The sequence below is a fragment of the Tachyglossus aculeatus genome, chromosome 9 (genome assembly GCF_015852505.1).
Source record: "Tachyglossus aculeatus isolate mTacAcu1 chromosome 9, mTacAcu1.pri, whole genome shotgun sequence".
Classification (NCBI taxonomy): Eukaryota; Metazoa; Chordata; class Mammalia; order Monotremata; family Tachyglossidae; genus Tachyglossus; species Tachyglossus aculeatus.
Genome location: NC_052074.1, coordinates 47,984,860 through 48,003,229, shown reverse-complemented (window position 1 = coordinate 48,003,229; position 18,370 = coordinate 47,984,860). Strand labels below are relative to the sequence as shown.

Here is an 18,370-nt window from a genome sequence, read left to right as displayed (position 1 = left end):
TTTATTGAGTGCTTACTGTGTGCAGAGCACTGTACTAAGCGCTTGGGAAGTACAAGTTGGCAACATATAGAGACAGTCCCTACCCAACAGTGGGCTCACAGTCTAAAAGGGGGAGACAGAGAACAAAACCAAACATACTAACAAAATAAAATAGAATAGATATGTACAAGTAAAATAGATAAATAAATAAATAGAGTAACAAATATGTACAAACATATATACATATATACAGGTGCAGTGGGGAAGGGAAGGAGGTAAGATGGGGGGGATGGAGAGGGGGACGAGGGGGAGAGGAAGGAAGGGGCTCAGTTTGGGAAGGCCTCCTGGAGTAGGTGAGCTCTCAGTAGGGCCCTGAAGGGAGGAAGAGAGCTAGCTTGGCGGATGGAAAGAGGGAAGGCATTCCAGGCCCGGGGGATGACGTGGGCCGGGGGTTGATGGCGGGACAGGCGAGAATGAGGTATGGTGGATCTAGTGGATCTAGTGTTGGGCTGAGGCTTCTCTCGCCCCCTGTTCTATGACCAGACTTGTACCTAGCCTTCTGTCATTCCGACATGTAGCTCGGGTCCTGAGGAAGGGTCCAGATTGAGAGACATTGTAGCAGCTCAGTAAACTCCATGAGGTCAGTCTACCAAGCTGCTCCACTACTCTCAAGGTCACAGGTACTCTTTCCTTCTGGCACTGGCCAAATGGCAGCAACCTCAGCTCAGCACGTCCTTCCTTGGCCAGCATCATAGCAACTGCCAGGTGGCTAGAGGCAGTACCTGCAGAGCTGAAGTACCTTCTTCACTTTTTCTCCCTTTACCACTCTCCTTTCTCTCCCCTTCAATCAATCATATTTATTGAGCCCATTGTGCAGAGCACTGTACTAAGCACAACCTCTTATCTCCAGTCCCATCTCCTAAAGGGCCCCCCAATCTTAGGTGCCCCAGTCCTCACAAATCCTTGTCCAGCCCTCACCAGACCACTAATTTTGGAATTTATTTTGCAATTACCCAGTTTGTTGTTAAACTGAACTGTACATGGTTATTGATGGAGGGAACATATTTGCCTAGATTCCCAAAATATTTTTGAACAATTGCTCAAAATTATTTTCTCTCCTGCCTCCCAAAAACAGGGCTTTGGGGTGATGAAGATTGCTCTGTTGCTATGTCTAGCATTTGTAAGCGTAAGAAAATCTGGATCACAGAGAAAGATTTATCAAAGCAACCACATGGCCTAAGTCCCAAAGGATGGCTGTATTTTGGATCTAAGGTAAAATGGCTTCATTCAATGTCTTTGTTTCTGAATTTTGGCAGCGCCCGTTTAAGCCCTGGTGGGCCCCGGCCAACGGGAGCCAAGCCAACATCCCTCCACTCTCCCTGCCCATTCTGGAATGGGGAGGACCATCTTTTCCATCTTCAGAGATCCCGCAAAAGTAAGAATGGGAATCAGGGGACACGGAGTAGGGTGGCCTGTGATGACACTGGTGGATATCATTGCACATAATATCATGTGTACCCTGGGCACATAGTTTAACACAATATCATCATGCATATCATTTTGAAGAAGCTACCCAAGCCTCCTAAACCACTGAAACCTGGTGCATTTCTCTGTAGGGAACCTTTCCAGACCCTCCAGAGCTGTTATGTTCCCTTCCTGGGTCTTTGTGAATATGGAAACCACTTTCAAACTGCACAACTTGGCCACTGGAGCCAAGTTAGAATAAAAATACAAAAATAAGAGCATCTGGTGCCATTTCTGTACAGGACCATGGACAGACCAGCTTAAAAACCACTCTGATATAAGACCAAACAGGCACTCTTCTAGGAAGGTGAGGGGGGGAGATGGGCAGTGCTCCTGAATCAGCACTTTCATGCCCCAATTCCACAGTGATCAATCAATCAGTCATATTCACTGAACACTTACAGTGTTCAGAGCAATGCAGTAAGTGCTTGGGAGAGTATAATGTAACAGAGTTGGTAGATCCTGGGAAAGAGTCTAACTTATTCATTCAATAAACCCCTGAACATCGGTGGTAAAATAATGATGAATGATGGAGAAGTGAAGCTGTAGCTTAGAAAATGACTGAAAGTTAAGATCACTATTTGTTAAAAGGAAGTGGAAGGGAGCCTTAATTCAGCTTTCAACATACTTGAGGGCTTTTCATGATGTAGTTGAGAGCTTTTAGGATATACAAAGGACTCTTCAAAACACATAACCACACGCTGCTCTCTTTGGGCTCTGGTCACTCAGTTCCAACTCAACTTTGATTAAATAGCTGAGCCCCCAGCCCTATGTGGAACGAAAATAGCATTTTCAATGGTAGTGCACTACTATGCACTAGATGTGATAGCTACTCCTGTTCATATGTAAAACCAGAAGCACAAGTATGATGGATTCATTATAATAATCATGATATTTATTACTTTGCCCCAAGCACTGTGCTAAGTGCCAGAGTAGATACATAAAGGTCCTTGATGGCAGGGATTATGTCTACCAACTTTACTGTACTGTACTTCCCAAGCACTTAGTACAGCACTCTGCACAGAGAAAGAACTTACTAAATAACATTCATTGCTTGACTGAGATCATGCCCAACTGGGACTCACAATCTAAAAGATGGGAGAGCAGGTATTTTATTCCCATTTTACAGATGAGGAAACTGAGGCAAAGAAATATGAAGTGACTTGCCTAAGGTTACACAGCAGGTCAGTGGTAGTGCTAAGGCTAGAACCAGATCTCCTGACTTCTATTCCCACACACTCTTCTCAAGATCAAACTATGTCCCATTTTTAAAAGTGGTTTAAAGAGTAATTGGACAAACAGCCAGCAATTACAGGAAGCATAATCTGGCAAATTTCCAAATTTTGCAAATTAGTAAATAATGAACAGATTTTTTTAAAAACAGGTGCTGTGCTTATTCACTTTGCTGCTTAGTTTTAATTATAATTATCATCATCAATGGTATTCATTGAGCACTTACTGTGTGCAGAGCACTGTACTAAGCACCTGGGAGAGTACCCTACAACAGAGTTGGTAGAAACAGTCCCTGCCCAGCTCGCTGACAGTCCAGAGGGGGAGACATATTAATATAAATAATTTATAGCTATAAACACATTTGTGGGGCAAATATCAAATACCCAAAGACCATAAATCCAAGTGCACAGATGATGCAGAAGGGAGAGGGAGTCAGGCAAAGGAGGGCTTAATTGGGGAAGGCCTCATGGAGATGTGACCTCAATAAGGCTTACTAATACTTCACGGCATACTACTAAATGTGTTCCAGTACATTTTGTAGAAATAATGAAGACTTAGTTCTGTGTCCTCACCCCGACAACTCTGTCAATACAACCACTTTTTTGCACACCATATATTGAGCCGATTTAGGGATGTTCTGGGTTTTTCAGAATGGTCTATTAGTATCATTAGCGTAACAAAGTAAGGTCAACATTAACTAACAAACCATTCCAATAATTATCTCATTCAGGGTCAGAGCTGATTTTCAGGAAATTTTAGGTGCACCCCTGCACCCTCCCTGGTCTGTGGAAGTGACAATACTCATGTCAATCAATCAGTGGTATTCACTGAGCTCTTACTGAGTGCAGAGCACTGTCCTACGTACTTGGAAGAGTGCAATATAACAGAGTTGGTAGACATATTTCCTGGCTACAGTGAGCTAGAGAGACAGACATCAGTGTAAGTAAATAAATTACAGCTATGTACTATTAACCCCACATAGAGGAGGCAGAGGGATGTTGGGAGAGGCATGCATCTGACATGGAAGTCGTTCCCTTTTCCTGGCCCAGGCACGGGTCGTTCTGAGGATGACTCTACATTTATCCTTTGGGATGGCGTGGCAGAGGAATTTTCTTTGGTGTAGCCTTCCACAGTAGACAGTTTCCCCTTGGGGGACTCTTTCCGCACAGCTGGGACTTCCCCTCTGAAAGCTAGCACTCCTTCTAGCACAGAACAGTGAAACCCAGCTGAACTAGTGGGAGGGTAAAGGTAAGCCCACTAGTGGGGATTCTGGCACTAAATATTTATTTCACCTGTACATATCTATTCTATTTTATTTTGTTACTATGTTTTGTTTTGTTCTCTGTCTCCCCCTTCTAGACTGTGAGCCCACTGTTGGGTAGGGACCGTCTCTATATGTTGCCAACTTGTACTTCCCAAGCGCTTAGTACAGTGCTCTGCACACAGTAAGTGCTCAATAAATATGATTGATTGATTAAATAGCTCACCAGTGGGAGCATACCAACACTTCCTCTCTCACTGTGGCAACAGTGTTTTCTGGTGGAAATTCCGAAGGATCCAAGCAAGCTGAAGAGTTGGAAGTCTGCTCAGGACTCCTGTGCTGAAGAAGACGGGGTTCTAGCATCCATTGAAAATGAAGTAGAATAAGGTATAGTTTATGTGCAATTTTTCCCAAATGACTTGCCCATACATTCCTCAGTGGGAGCCTAGGTAAACTTAGCCATTTTCTTGGCAAGGACTGTGGGTCTTATGTGCACAACCCAAAGGGTGGACAGTAAAGAGGGGAAGGAGCCTGAAAGCATCTGCCTTGGTGAAGGACTGTCCCTGCACACACAAAACAAGGAAAGACAGCTCTTTGGCTGGCTGAGGCTTCTCTTTTTACATTTCTAAAAATATAAGTAACACCGTTACTGGATCAGACTAATGGTCCAACATCCCTAGGGGCCAGTGTCTACCTGGATCCACCGATCCTGAAGGGAATAGGGAGAAAATTGCCTTCCTTCACATCCATCTGCAAGACTAAGGTCTATCATCATCAACAGAATTGAATATGGCCCTTTTAGCATCCCTAACCATTACCTCTAACCAATTTACTGAGAACTTCTTGCCCATCAGTTTATCTAACCCTTGGAACCTACTGCAGTTTTCTGTATTTTCTTCACTGTACCACTGAAGCACAGGCAAAGAAATCTGGGAGAGAGTGAAAATGGTTCTTCGCTCCCATACCTAAGGAATGGCTGATCTTTAGCACAAAGGGGAGATTATAAATAATTACTTTACATTTTGCTCTTAAAATTTTTCATGTTTGGAAGGAAAAGATCCCTTTTTAAATAAAGGTCAAGAGAGTACATTGGGGTGTGTTCACATTTGGCAGCACCAAAAAGTCATTATGACAAGATGATGGAAATGTTCTCACCTACAGGTTAGAAACAAAAGGGCTCACTTTGAAACATTCCCAAATGGATTTGTTGTCTGCTTAGTTTCATAATGGTTAAGTCATTGAAGAGTTATCTTTCTGGTTTCATTTTGGTTTTAAACCAGCTGGGTATCTAAATGCAGTACAGAGATCTCTCTGGTTTAAACAATCATAATATAAATACACTAAATGTGTTTCATTAACTGAATGAGGTGCTATCACAAGCTGGGCCAGCTAGATCAGGAAATTTAAAGTGAAATATAAGTGAGGGAAAATGTATTACCCCCAACAAAGAGGAAGTAATAATAAAAAAAAAAACCTGCCTCTGCTTTATAATGGTTTTCCCTTCGTTTAGATGTAGTAATCATGGCTACATACAGGGTTAGGTGATTACCCAAATGGTTTGTATGATATTAATTTTGGTAACATATTCATGTGTTTGCAGCTTTCATTACCATGAATCTTTTTGGACAGAAGGCTAATGTTTCGATAGGTTTACAGAACGGTGATTATGAAGAATGGCTAAATGGAAAGCATGTAGCATATTCTAATTGGTTGCCAGTTGACATAATAAATGTAAGTTCTGAGACATATTTTTCAGAAAATGTTTGATAAAATGACTCAACAAGGACGTATTCACTGGATTTACTTTAGCTTATGTTTATTAGGCTTTAATTTTTCAAAAGTTGTATTAATTTTTATTTTCTGCTAATTAAATGGTTTATCAAGTATCTTAACATTAGTCTACTGTTGTTCAATCGATAGTAGTTATTGAGTCCCTATGGGATGTAGAAGACCATACTAAAGCAATTGAGATACTTCAACAGAGTATACAAAAAAAAAAAATCTTGCCCTTAAGGAATTTATAATCTAATGATGGTAAATAGAAATAAAATAATTTAAAGACATGAGGAAGAAGTGCTTAAATAGTAAAGTATGTAAAGTGATATGCACAGAAGGGCTATGGGTGATTCTAAGTGCATAGGTGCTAAGGTGATTCAAAAGTGCTGAGGTGATACTTGAGGGAACAAGACCTGGGGAACAGAAAACAAATGGGAAAAGCCCCTGGAGGAGACAAGATTTATAAGGCTTTTAATAAGCAGAGGGATGAAGTTTAGCATGGAGAAGGAGGTACAGGTAGGAGGAAGGGCGTGAGCTGGGGATTGGAGATGGGAAAACAGAGAACGAGGTACAGTGTCCAGGTGAATTTGGGAAGAATAGGAAGTAGGAGTGAAAGTTTGGTAGGAAATGAATGATAGGTACAAGAAGAAAGCTGATGGAGTGAGCCTAATTCAAGGAATGCATCACTAAATGTATAAAAAGTCTGTGATGAAGATTTTTATTTCATTTAGGAATTCTGTATAGTATCTTTGACACCCACTGTGATTTTCATTACTAAAACTGGCACATTTATTATAGAGTCAGAGTCAAAATACTACCAAATTACAAGAACAAGTTCATCTCTGTGCTCTCTTATCAAGTAACCCTAATTTTCATTTTATGGGGAAATGGTACTTAGAAGATTGTGGAAAAGAAAATTATGGCTACATCTGTGAAAAAATGCAGGGTAAGAAAAATTTCATTTTTATTGCCATTTGAAAGTATTATACTAGTCTCCTCTACTAGTGCCAATATTTAATCAGTATGAAGACTGTGTTCAGAAGTGTTCCTGCCATTCTGATCTGGGCTGACTTGCTACCCAGATAGTAATATGTCCTGGGGACAGTGCTAGTACCGTAGGAAATGATAGAGAGTTGCAGAAACTGAGCTTCAGGGGTTCCTCCTGCCCCTGAAGTCTAAAAATAAAAGTAATGACAATGGACTACTAGTAATTATTCTAATTTATACATCACTTATTTTTTCAAAGCGATTTCACATAAATTATTGCTTCATCTTCACAATAAACCTGTAATTTAAGGAGAGGCAGGAATTTTTATCTCCATTATGCAGATGATGAAATGGGGACACAGAGAGCCTAAATGACTTGGTGAGAGGTCCCACAGCAGGTCAATAGCAGACAGGATTTGAAGCCAATTTCCTCATCTATTTATTTTATTTTGTTAGTATGTTTGGTTTTGTTCTCTGTCTCCCCCTTTTAGACTGTGAGTCCACTGTTGGGTAGGGACTGTCTCTATATGTTGCCAATTTGTACTTCCCAAGCGCTTAGTACAGTGCTCTGCATATAGTAAGCGCTCAATAAATACGATTGATGATGATGATGATCTGTAAAATGGGGGTTCAATGACCTGTTCTCCCTCATACTTACAATATGAACTTTGGTTGGGGCAGGGGCTGTGTCCATCCTGAATATCTTCTATCTACCACAACACTTAGTACAGCACTTGGCACATAGTAAATACCACAATTATTACCTCAAGTTCAAGGCAGAGAAATTGGGGAGAGCCTTGGGACTAAATGCCTTTGCGAGAACCCTACAACAGAAACTTGCCCACAGGTTAAAATTTCATAAATTTGAACCAGAAACCATATCTCCAAGGCTATTTCTCTTCTGCCCCATCTTAAATTAAGCTTACGTTTTCCTCCCTAAGGAATTCTTTTTAATGCCAAATAACAGTAACTCTCTCAACCTCCCATTCTTGCAACCTAAAATGAAAAGTTTATTTCTTAAACACTGAAATAAGCCCTGAGGACAAACTGGGAAAATGGTCTTTTAAAAGCAGGGTGAAATAGGGACACGTTCAATATATTTGAGACAAAAAAGGAACAACTGGCTAGGCAAAAGTTCAGGAGAAAAAGACCTGGGAGAAAAGAAATCAGTCTACTACAGGTTGAATCATCTATCACTGTGCTGATATAAAAAAGAAATAAAACATGCAAGCGGTCTGAAATTCTTCCATTACACTCTGTACTGAGTAGGCCTTATTATTATGTTCAGTTTGGGACAATGTTTTAAGGGCCACAGAAAAAGTGGAAAGAGTTGCAAAAAGAGGAACAAAAATAATTAAATGAGTAAAAGATGGGTTGTAATCCGAAAGATTAATTGAACTGGATTCGTTCATCTTAGAGAAGGTTTAAGGGGGTGGCAATAAGATTCTCCAATTATATGAAGGTCATTTATTGGGATCATGCATACAGACCAGTTATTCCTCATGTCTGCTGAGGGCAGAGCAAAAAGAAATAAGTTCCAATTGAAGTAGGTGTGATTTGCATTGGACAACTCATTAACTACCTGAGTGATAAAACACTGGATTAGACAACCAAGGGAACTTCGAAATTTCCATCCTTGGACAGCTTTCGGGAAAATATTAGAGATCAGGTCCGAGTGATTATAGCAGCTCCCTGTGGGCAGACAATGGACCAGATTATCTCTTTAGGTCTCTTCCGGCTCTAAAATTTCATGATTCACCCTTTCCACATCTTGCCTCTTCATGCAATTAGTAGGGGTTCCCCAGTTCTCAGAATGGCATAGACCCAGAATACGGAGACTAGAGACCCAATCCAGAGCTGAGCATTAGGAGCAGCAGGTAAAAAGAAGGATTATTCCTGCCATGGTGGCTGATTTTCTGGAATTTCTGTGTCTCGTGAGATCCACATGAGACAGGACTTGCAGAAACTCCAAAGAATGCAACGGTGATGGGGGCTGCATTCACCAATGCTCTTTCTTAACTACTCCTACTACTGCTATTGCAGCTCGGCTCCACATCAAGTCACATTTATATTGAGTAAATTCTCCTGTAGGTTTGCAAGCATGGATGTGTGCTAAGGTGGAAAGATGTATTTGTGAATCAGAAGGATTGTTGCTTTGATCTAACCAGATGGCAAATTAAAACAATTTAATACACTGAAATAAACCCTGTACTTTTCGACGTTCATGGTTAAAAGATACTTGCCCTCTGGTTTGTAAAGATAGGGATTGAACCATCACTTATAATGACTCTGTTGCATATATGACTATATATGACAAAAATCATTAACTTTTTTAATAGAAAGATAAACGACTTCCAAAAAAATACCAATTTCCCATAGCTCCATAATTGGACATACAGAACCCACGTTTCTGAAATGGCTATTCCTTTTGAAGACTCATAAAATCTTGTATTTTCCAGAGCTAATTTTTTTTTGAAAAAAGAAGACTCTTGAAATATTCTACTTACCTCATTTGCATGAACCAAATTTTCATTTATTTCCACAATTTTATCTACACTTGGCTGTACAGCTGGATTCCCTATGTTTAAATTTAACAAAAAAATTCAACAAATCTCTTCTATGAGCAACTTGGAATATAGTCAGTTAGTGCACCGTGGGTTCACTTCCTAGCTCATTATTACAAATTCTTGACCTTCTTCATTGCTATCTAACCAAAAAAGAAAAAGTAGGGGAGGAGACTGTGAAATCAGTCTACCAGAACCTGGTGCCTTGTGACTATAAATAGGGCTTAGGTTTTTAAGGTGTTATTCAATTTCATTACAGATGAGGAAACTGAGGCCCAGAGAGGCTAAATCCTAGAACCAGGTCACAGAGCAGACAAGTGGCAGAAACAGACTAGAACATGTGGCTTCCAACTCCAGTCCCGTGCTTTTTCCACTAGGATAAGCTGTCATTCCAGTTACATTTCGAACTCCTTTACATGTGATAGGCCATAATTTGAATAACCAGTTTCCAGCTTTCCTCTGCTTCAACTGCTCTAGGTTTTAGTGGGGTTTTTGAGTTTGACCAAATTGTTTATATTACTCTAGTGCTGACATTTAACTGTGCTGAAAGTGATATCATTGGCTTTACAGTATTCGAGCATTTCTAACTGGTGAGAGGCACCACATATTAATGTTGCTATACAACATAATTAGTTATTAAAACTGCAAGCCCTTAAAACTGACATATATGAAAGGAACCTCTTATTTGCTATCTTTGGAAAGCAAGAAGTTGGCAAAGAGAGATGTTTCTTCCATTTATTAATGATATCTTTTAAAATTTGGCACTTTATATAAACAGCTTTATCATTGGTTTAAAGGTATAGTTTAAAAGTATTATTCCTTATAGCAACATTGGGAAAGGTGGTTTTTCAAAAGTGGTTATTTCACTTCTCAGTGAACAAAATTCTCCATCTTTTCTTTTGTTTCTGTACAATGCTTTCCTATAGCAACATCATAAAATACATATTAAACACAGATTCAGTCCCATTATAGCTGAACTAGTAAGTACTATAAATTATTCCCAAGGAAACTATTACCATATAAAACCATAGCATAAAATCAGTATGGACACTGAAAAAAATACAATTCACTATGAATACAATGAATTACCAAAATAAGAACTGTGGTATTTGTTAAGCTCTTACTATGTGTCAGGCACTGAGATATAAGATAAGAAGGGTGGACACAGTCCCTGTACCACAAGGGACTCTAACTAGTGTACACCACATCATACATCATCGACAAGCAGCGTGGCTTAGTGGAGAGAGCACAGGTTTGGGAGTCAGAGGTTGACGGTTTTAATCCCAGCTCTGCCACTTGTCTGCTGTGTGACCTTGGGCAAGCCATTAACTTCTCTGCCTCAATTACCTCATCTGTAAAATGGAATTAAGACTGTGAGCCCCACATGGGACAATCTGATTACCTTGTATCTACCCCAGAGCATAGAACAGTGCTTGGCACATAGTAAGCACTTAAAAAAATACCACAATTATTATTATTATTATATAAAACATCCTTCAGAAAAATGCAAAGGCTGCACTGTACATAATTTTTAACTAGGTAAATAAAATCCCCATAGTCAGCAGTCAAAAAATGAAAGTAGCATCAAGGCTCTGCTTCAGTGCCCGTTGATACTGGTGTCAGCAGCTTGAAGTTTTAGAGTTGGATCAACATTATGCTGAAGCAGAAGTTTGAATTCTCAGTGTCAAATATCTAAAACTCCTACTTTTTTTAAAAAGGGTCATACATGCTAATTGTCAAAATATAAGTTTATTTCTCAAATACTCCTGTAAGTCCAACACTTTAAATCACTTTTTATATGTTTAAGTACAACTCTCTCTATAGGTACATTTCTTTCTATAAATACATATACACACACAAGAAAATCATATGAAGTTATGCACATTTGAACCATATCTCAGTAAGAGAAAAGCTGTCACGCTTTATGTGGAATTTTACTCTTCAGTGTAGATGATGACATGCAGTAGAGTCCCATTTACAAAAATAAAAAACAAAACAAAACAACACAGAGGCACCTAGGATTGTAATTAGTCCCCAAATCCTGAAGTAATTAGGGAAGTTGAAATACACCACTATCTATGTCACTCTCCAAGAGTAACCACCCAAAAAAGCACACTACCAAAATACGTTCCCAAGAACGATGGAGAAATAAACTGCTCCTTTTCTCAGTATATTTCTTTGGAAATTGCCTCACCTGTTGGCCTTCTTATTAGAGCTCCTCCAAAGCCTACAGAGCCATAGAACTTGAGGGTAAGACTCCAACCAAGGCAACATGCAACCTGTTGTGACGACTGCCACAAGGAAACCAGTTGCTCTCTGTCATGTGTGGGGAAATGGTATCTTTCCAATCAATGTCCTATTGCTCATACTGTTAATCTGCTTTGGACTAGCTGACACACTAAGAAACAATAAGACTTGATGAGAAACAGAACAAAACTTCACCAAAAAAAGTCTTTAACGTCTTTGTTTTTGAGATACAACTCTTGTTGTATTTGAATTCTGAAAGAACAGATGGGAAATTCAGTTTGTTAATTCTCCATGAAACAGATTGAATTTGAAATATGTATCAGAAATATGCTGGAAAATATCTGTGACACAAATCGCCTCAGAAATAGATTCATTCAAAAGAGACCATACTAGCAAAATTGGGGTAATAAAAAGCTTTGCCTATCCAAACCTCCCTGGCATGCTGTGGGGAAGAAAGTGCAAATAAACCTTGTAACCTTTTGAAAATATGGGGTTATAAATCCAAGATAATACTCATATATCATTTATCAGTGCTGGACATAACTTCTTCCTCACAAGACAACTGCTTGCGAAGTCACCCAATATGAAAGTAATAAAGGCACACCTGCATTCTGCAAATCTTCCACAAATTCTGTTTATTTAGAGCTTGGCTGAAACAACATATAACATGGCAAACGTAAGGAATGCAGCTCAGAATGCAGCTCCACTCCAGAATGAAATACCGTAGTGAATAAGTGATTTTAATTACTTATCCATGCTGGAGTTATTTATGCCATTGTCACATTGTAAAATAGAGACATCAGATGTTAGTAGGCATGTGCCAATGCTGATTGATTTGAACATATTGTTTTAAGCAAATAATCGCCTATGCTGCTAAATTGATTTTTTGTGCCCCATAGTTTAGCGCCTGTGATTTCAGTATCTAGGTTGTTAGAGGAAAAAAAATTCTCATTTCTGTTTGGCAAACTATTTCTAACTGAATTGATTGGTCATGAAATAAATGCAAGTGGTTTCCACAAATTTGTTTAATATTGTAGATGGCACTGCTGACTTCCCATATGGTGCTTAGATATCATCTTAGCGTAGCCACTGAAAAACCTACAGTGGAGTAAGCCTTACATACTTTTACATCCGGACGGTCTTTTTTTATTTTTAACATTCTCACAGGTTATTCTTTTTGTGCTTATGTATAGCTCATACCCACATGTACCTAGGAAGAAAGACTATTGCAATTATACGCAGTGCTATAGAACAATCTTAAAGAATGCTGAAGGCACTATTCTTCCCTGCTGGTGCTGACAAACTGAAATTGCTAATTATAATAATAATAATAATGTTGGTATTTGTTAAGCGCTTACTATGTGCAAAGCACTGTTCTAAGCGCTGGGGGGGAACACAAGGAGATGAGGTTGTCCCACGTGGGGCTCACAGTCTTAATCCCCACTTTACAGATGAGGGAACTGACGCACAGAGAAATGAAGTGACTTGCCCAAGGTCACACAGCAGACATGTGGGGGAGGTGGGATTCGAACCCATGACCTCTGCCTCCCAAGCCCGCGCTCTTTGCACTGAGCCACGCTGCACACTGCTAAGAGATAAGGGAAAGTGAATCTTCTTGATTTTTGTGGAGTGTATTAAAACCACATTTAATCTAATATGAATGGAATTTTAGGGCTTTAATAAGCAACTCACCATTTATTGGGACATTAACCACTAAAATGGGATATCTATAGGAAGGTAGGCTAGGAAGTGGTGATTCAGTGGTTCCTGTGGGAAAATGTCAGCCATCTTCATCCATTTCACCCAGCTCTCAATTCTTTAGTTCTCCCAAAGTAACTTTCTTACTAAATATCATTGTTTGATGGGTATTGAGGGCTTATGGAGTGCATAGCATTTGGGAGAATACAATGCAAAGAGTTTGTAGACACAATCCTTGCCCACAAGGAGTTAAGTCTAGAGCGAGAGAGATATTAAAATAAATTACAGATAGGGGGATATGCAGAGTATAAGAACATATATATGCTATCTTCTACCTTGTAGATTCTCCTGCTTCTGAGCCCTTGCTCATCCAATTACCACTGCCTGGAAAACTGTCCCCTTATAAATCAGTAGATGACACTTGAACAAATTTCCACCTCTCCTGAGCCCTTAAGCAAATACCTCAATTTATGTTCTCCACTTATTCATGTTTCCATACTCTTGCTATTTTTAAATGTATCTGCAATTTTCCTCCTGCTCCCACTGTCTACACAGACAGATGTATATATGCACATATGCATACATAGATATGAAGGTACATAAATTGCCTGCCTTTAAACTCCTTGAGGACAGGGATTATGTCTTTTACTTTCACTGTACTCTTGCAAGCACTTCAAACAGTGTTCTACACACTGTTCCACACACAGGAGTCCGAGGACCTGGGTTCTAATCCTGGCTCTGTCACCTCCCTGCTGTGTGACCTGGGGCAAATCACTTAACTTCTCTGTCCCTCAGTTCCCTCATCTGTCAAATGTGAATTAATACTGTAAGCCCCATGTGCAACATGGACTGTACTCAACCTGATTAGCTTGTGTCTACCCCCAGCACTTAGTACAGTGCCTGGCACTATAGTAAGTGCTTAAATACCATTTATAAAATGGTTATTGAGCACCTACTGCTATACCTTGCCTGGTTGGAGCTCTTAATTGACTCCTGAAAATACACTACTAAGTGAAAGAACATTAGATGAAATATAGTTTCCCAAAGAAACTAAAGTACATTAATGTATGCCCACAATTTTTTTAAAAAAATGGCTGAGTATGAACACTACATATATAGCAAATAATTATACAATGTGTACCAACAAAAAAAGATTGTGAATTAGATTTTTGTTTATGTAAATACCTATCTTTCACAAGCTATTCAGCAAAACAGCACCTCTGTTAATATACTATGTTTTTCCTTATGCTAATTATGGTTTCCATTACAATGATAATAATAACTATTAAGGCATTTGTTAAACACTTACTATGTGCCAGGCACTGTACTAAGCACTGGGGTGGATACAAGCAAATCGGGTTGGACATAATCCCTGTCCCACGTGGGGCTCACAGTCTCAACCCCATTTTACAGATGAGGTAACCAAGGCCCAGAGAAGTGAAGTGACTTCCCCAAGCCCACAAAGCAGTCAAGTGGCACAGCAGGGATTAGAACCCATGACTTTCTGATGCCCAGGCCCGTGTTCTAGCTACTGTGCCATGCTGCTTGGCTTTCATTACTCTAAATAAATCAGTTAAATATTTCAAAGGTTAAAGAGGAAGGGGAATTGTTTAAGCTAAGGTATACTATGCAGTGAGTAAGGTAACATGAAGTGAGAAAGCAGTGTAAGAAATATCAGCAATAAAATTCAATAATTCTATGGCCAAAGAGCGCTAAAAGAAGAGCAATCTAAGTGGGTGGGGAGATGGTTATACTCTTCAATGAATTCAATTACTCTTACATTTGTGGCCCATCGCAGACCCAGAACAAAACTCCACACATTTTCTACAAAGCAGACTCCAGAGCCAAGATGACAAATGATTTACCCTAGGTTACACCATACTAGGGTGACACTGGTTATTTTGCAACATCTAGCAAAATGTCAACACGTGAGATTCAAAATACATCTCCCACGAATCTTGTCCTTCCTCAGTTGAGTCAGTTTCAGCAGAGGAACAACATCAATAAGAATGATGTGGGCAAAAAAGGAGCTCTGAATCTACAGGAGGAGGGCTGACCTCTTCCTCGCCATGGATTTGTTTCTGTCTCCCCCTCAAATATTTATAAATTGCTGAATGCTAAGGCCAGAGACATTTCAAATATCTTAGGAGATATTATGCTACAAACCACCTTAGAGAAGGCTCATACCTGAAACTAAACTGTCTGTAGATCTTTCGGAAAGGTAAAATGTTCCTTAGAGTCAAATGATGTCTACTTACCTTCCCCCTTCTCAGGATTGTCTTTTATATATCTTCCAGTACCTAGGACAGTGTTTTGTGCATCGTATTAGGTGCTTTGAGCTATTGCGGCTGATAAGAATTAGTGCTGGAAAGTGGGGCATTACCCCTCTCCTTTCCTGGTTAGCACATATTTTCCATCAATCACTATAGAAATTATAATGATGTGCTAATTCTGGGTTTAAGGAATAATTCAGTGATATCTTAGATATCTAGTAATATGACAGCATTGAGTGAGAGTACGTGAAGGTTGAGCCTTAAATTCAAATGTGAACCAAACTCCCAAGGTACATTTCACTTAATCAGGGGGTTCATGGCCAGTTTGGCAAGCAAAGCTGGGAAAAGAGTGTGGACACAGCTAAACTGTGTGGATTAGCACTTGAAGAAAACCCTAAGGAAGAGGTGTGCACTATATAGACATCTGAAGGGGGCACAGGCAGAGCCATTCATGTACCCTTGACAAAGCCAGACTGTCTATATCATGGAATGAGGATTTTTGCAATGCACTGTACAAGCTACTGTAGGTCACAAATATGGCAGCTCAGTAAGGGAGCATCTTTCCATGGCAAAGGTGGAAGAAATTTGTCATACATTAATCTTTTCAACCACACCAAGTACAGATAAAAGCCTCTATCAGTAGCATCATTTTCTAACCCAAGATGCAAGATATACATGCCCACAAAAGCACACATATTCAATACAGGTAATATAGTTGCCTTTCTGCTCAAAGATGAGGTTGCATGTGTATGTGTGTGCGTGTATCTGTGTCAGAGTGTCTTTCTCCATTTTACTCTACTCCATTTTAGCCAAATACAATTACTAAATACTAAGGTAATCTTAATAGTTTATTATTTGTATGGCATGTTACAGGTACCCCATGAAGCAGACGATTTATGATTTTTCACCAATTTTAATTTGGTCTGCTTTGAATCATTAAACCTCTATCTCTCATGCTATAAATTGAACATAGCATTTTGGTAGGTGACATATAGATTAAATTACTCTACTGTAGGAAAATAGAAACTCCTAGGAAAATTAATTTAAATTCCATAATTACTTCTCTGAACATGAAGTCATGGTAAAATAGTTTCTCTGTCAAATAAGCAAATGTATGAAATCAAAAGCCCTTGAATTCTCCTCTAATGAAACCAAAATAAGTGTGAACACTTAAAACACTTAACCTATCAAAAAACAAATTGTAGCCTACAATTAGCTCAAGGAGCATGAAGATCAAATGGGCAAATAATACAAAATGCCAGAGGAAGAACATTGTAAAACTGGAAAAATCTTAAGGTTATTTGGATTCCTTGCTTTTCATAAATAGGATGTATACAATAGGATATATAATATACACACACACACACATATATCCATATATATATTATATTAATGCATACTTAGGCATTGTCTTCATATTTTCTAACACACAGATAGCTAGCTTTTGTATTCAAAGACTACCAAATATTGTAGGTAAAAAGACCAATGGTCTCTCAACACAAGCTGTCTTTCAAGACTGAGTACTTGCAAAATTTGTCTTTAGTGGTTAATAATTCTGGTAATTAAGTATTTACTATGTGCCAAGCACAGTGCTAATTGCTAGAGTTCAATCAGTCACAGTTGAACCACATGGGCCTCACAGTTTACGATTTACAGATGAGGGAATTGAGGCACAGAAACGTTAAGTGACTTGCCCAAGATCACACAACAATTAAGTGGCAGAGCTGGAATTAGGACCCCTGACTCCTGAATACCAGGCCCAGGCTATTATACAAACTCTTCTGTGGCTCTGTCTTTTAACCATTCAGGCTTCTGGAAATTTTACTAGCATTCCACAATCCTGCCACATTGTCTGTTTTTAGGGGAAATGGGTGCCTTTTACTGTGATAGTCCCATCTTTGTTTCTGTCGATTACTTTAGCTATTTTTTATTTATTTATTTGGGAGTTAATGCATGCTTTTTGGTGCCATACTGCTGCTACTGGGGATGGTTTGGGCCAAAATATTGTGAGGCAAAAAACAATCTCCTAGAAAACATGCTTGCAAACTTCAAACACAATGGTATAACAGTGTGTTCACATTTGACCCACAATAGTTTTCACTTCACAGTACGATCCCCTTGGAAGCCTGTAGGTTTAGGCTTAGGCTAGTTGCAGAGGGGATAGGGAGAGCTTACACCTTGATAAGAGCCCCGATTCCCATTTCAGCAGGACATGAGGTTAAAATACGGAATCGTTCACACTCTTAACCTAGTCATAAGGCTTAGTGATATGATGCACTTTAAGTAAAGCTGGAAAAGAATTAGAATAGAAATACGCAGCAAAGACTGTGATGGGCATGATTGAAGTTAATAAAGTTATGAAGGGACCAACAAGGCAACTGTAAAATTCTTGTTCACCCAATCCCACATTACCAGGCCAAGGGATGTTTATTCAAACCTGGTAGGATAGAAGACTAAAAAGAAGCAAAAGAATATGTTTCTTTATACTGTGGATGGTAACCATAGGAAGACAGAAAATACAATAGGTTCAAAAAGGCTAGGGATAAATTCATGAATGAGAAGTCCAAAATGGATTATTAGAGGGAAAAGTTAGGTATATTGGAGGGCACATCCATAACCATCTGGTTATATATTAAAAAGCAACAATCACAATGTTTCTACACAGTAGATTACATCCTTTACATACTCTTCTGTACATACTCTTGATTGGGTGATTTAAAAAAAACAAGTCTAGTATACTTTTCAAACAGTTGACAGTGAAGATTTGAAGAGATAGGTTTAAGACATCTTATAGCGGTGGAAAAGCTATACAATGTATTACCATTGGA

At 39.2% G+C, this 18,370-nt stretch overlaps 1 protein-coding gene across 1 annotated transcript in view; it reads left to right on the top strand.

Moving 5' to 3' along the window:
- LY75 (lymphocyte antigen 75) overlaps positions 1-18,370 on the top strand; it is a 123,044-nt gene that overhangs the window by 39,254 nt on the left and 65,420 nt on the right. The window contains 6 exon segments of the mRNA XM_038750892.1: positions 1,115-1,251; positions 4,267-4,384; positions 5,598-5,728; positions 6,572-6,719; positions 9,802-9,893; positions 12,215-12,294. Of these exon segments, the coding sequence (XP_038606820.1) occupies positions 1,115-1,251; positions 4,267-4,384; positions 5,598-5,728; positions 6,572-6,719; positions 9,802-9,893; positions 12,215-12,294 (706 nt within the window).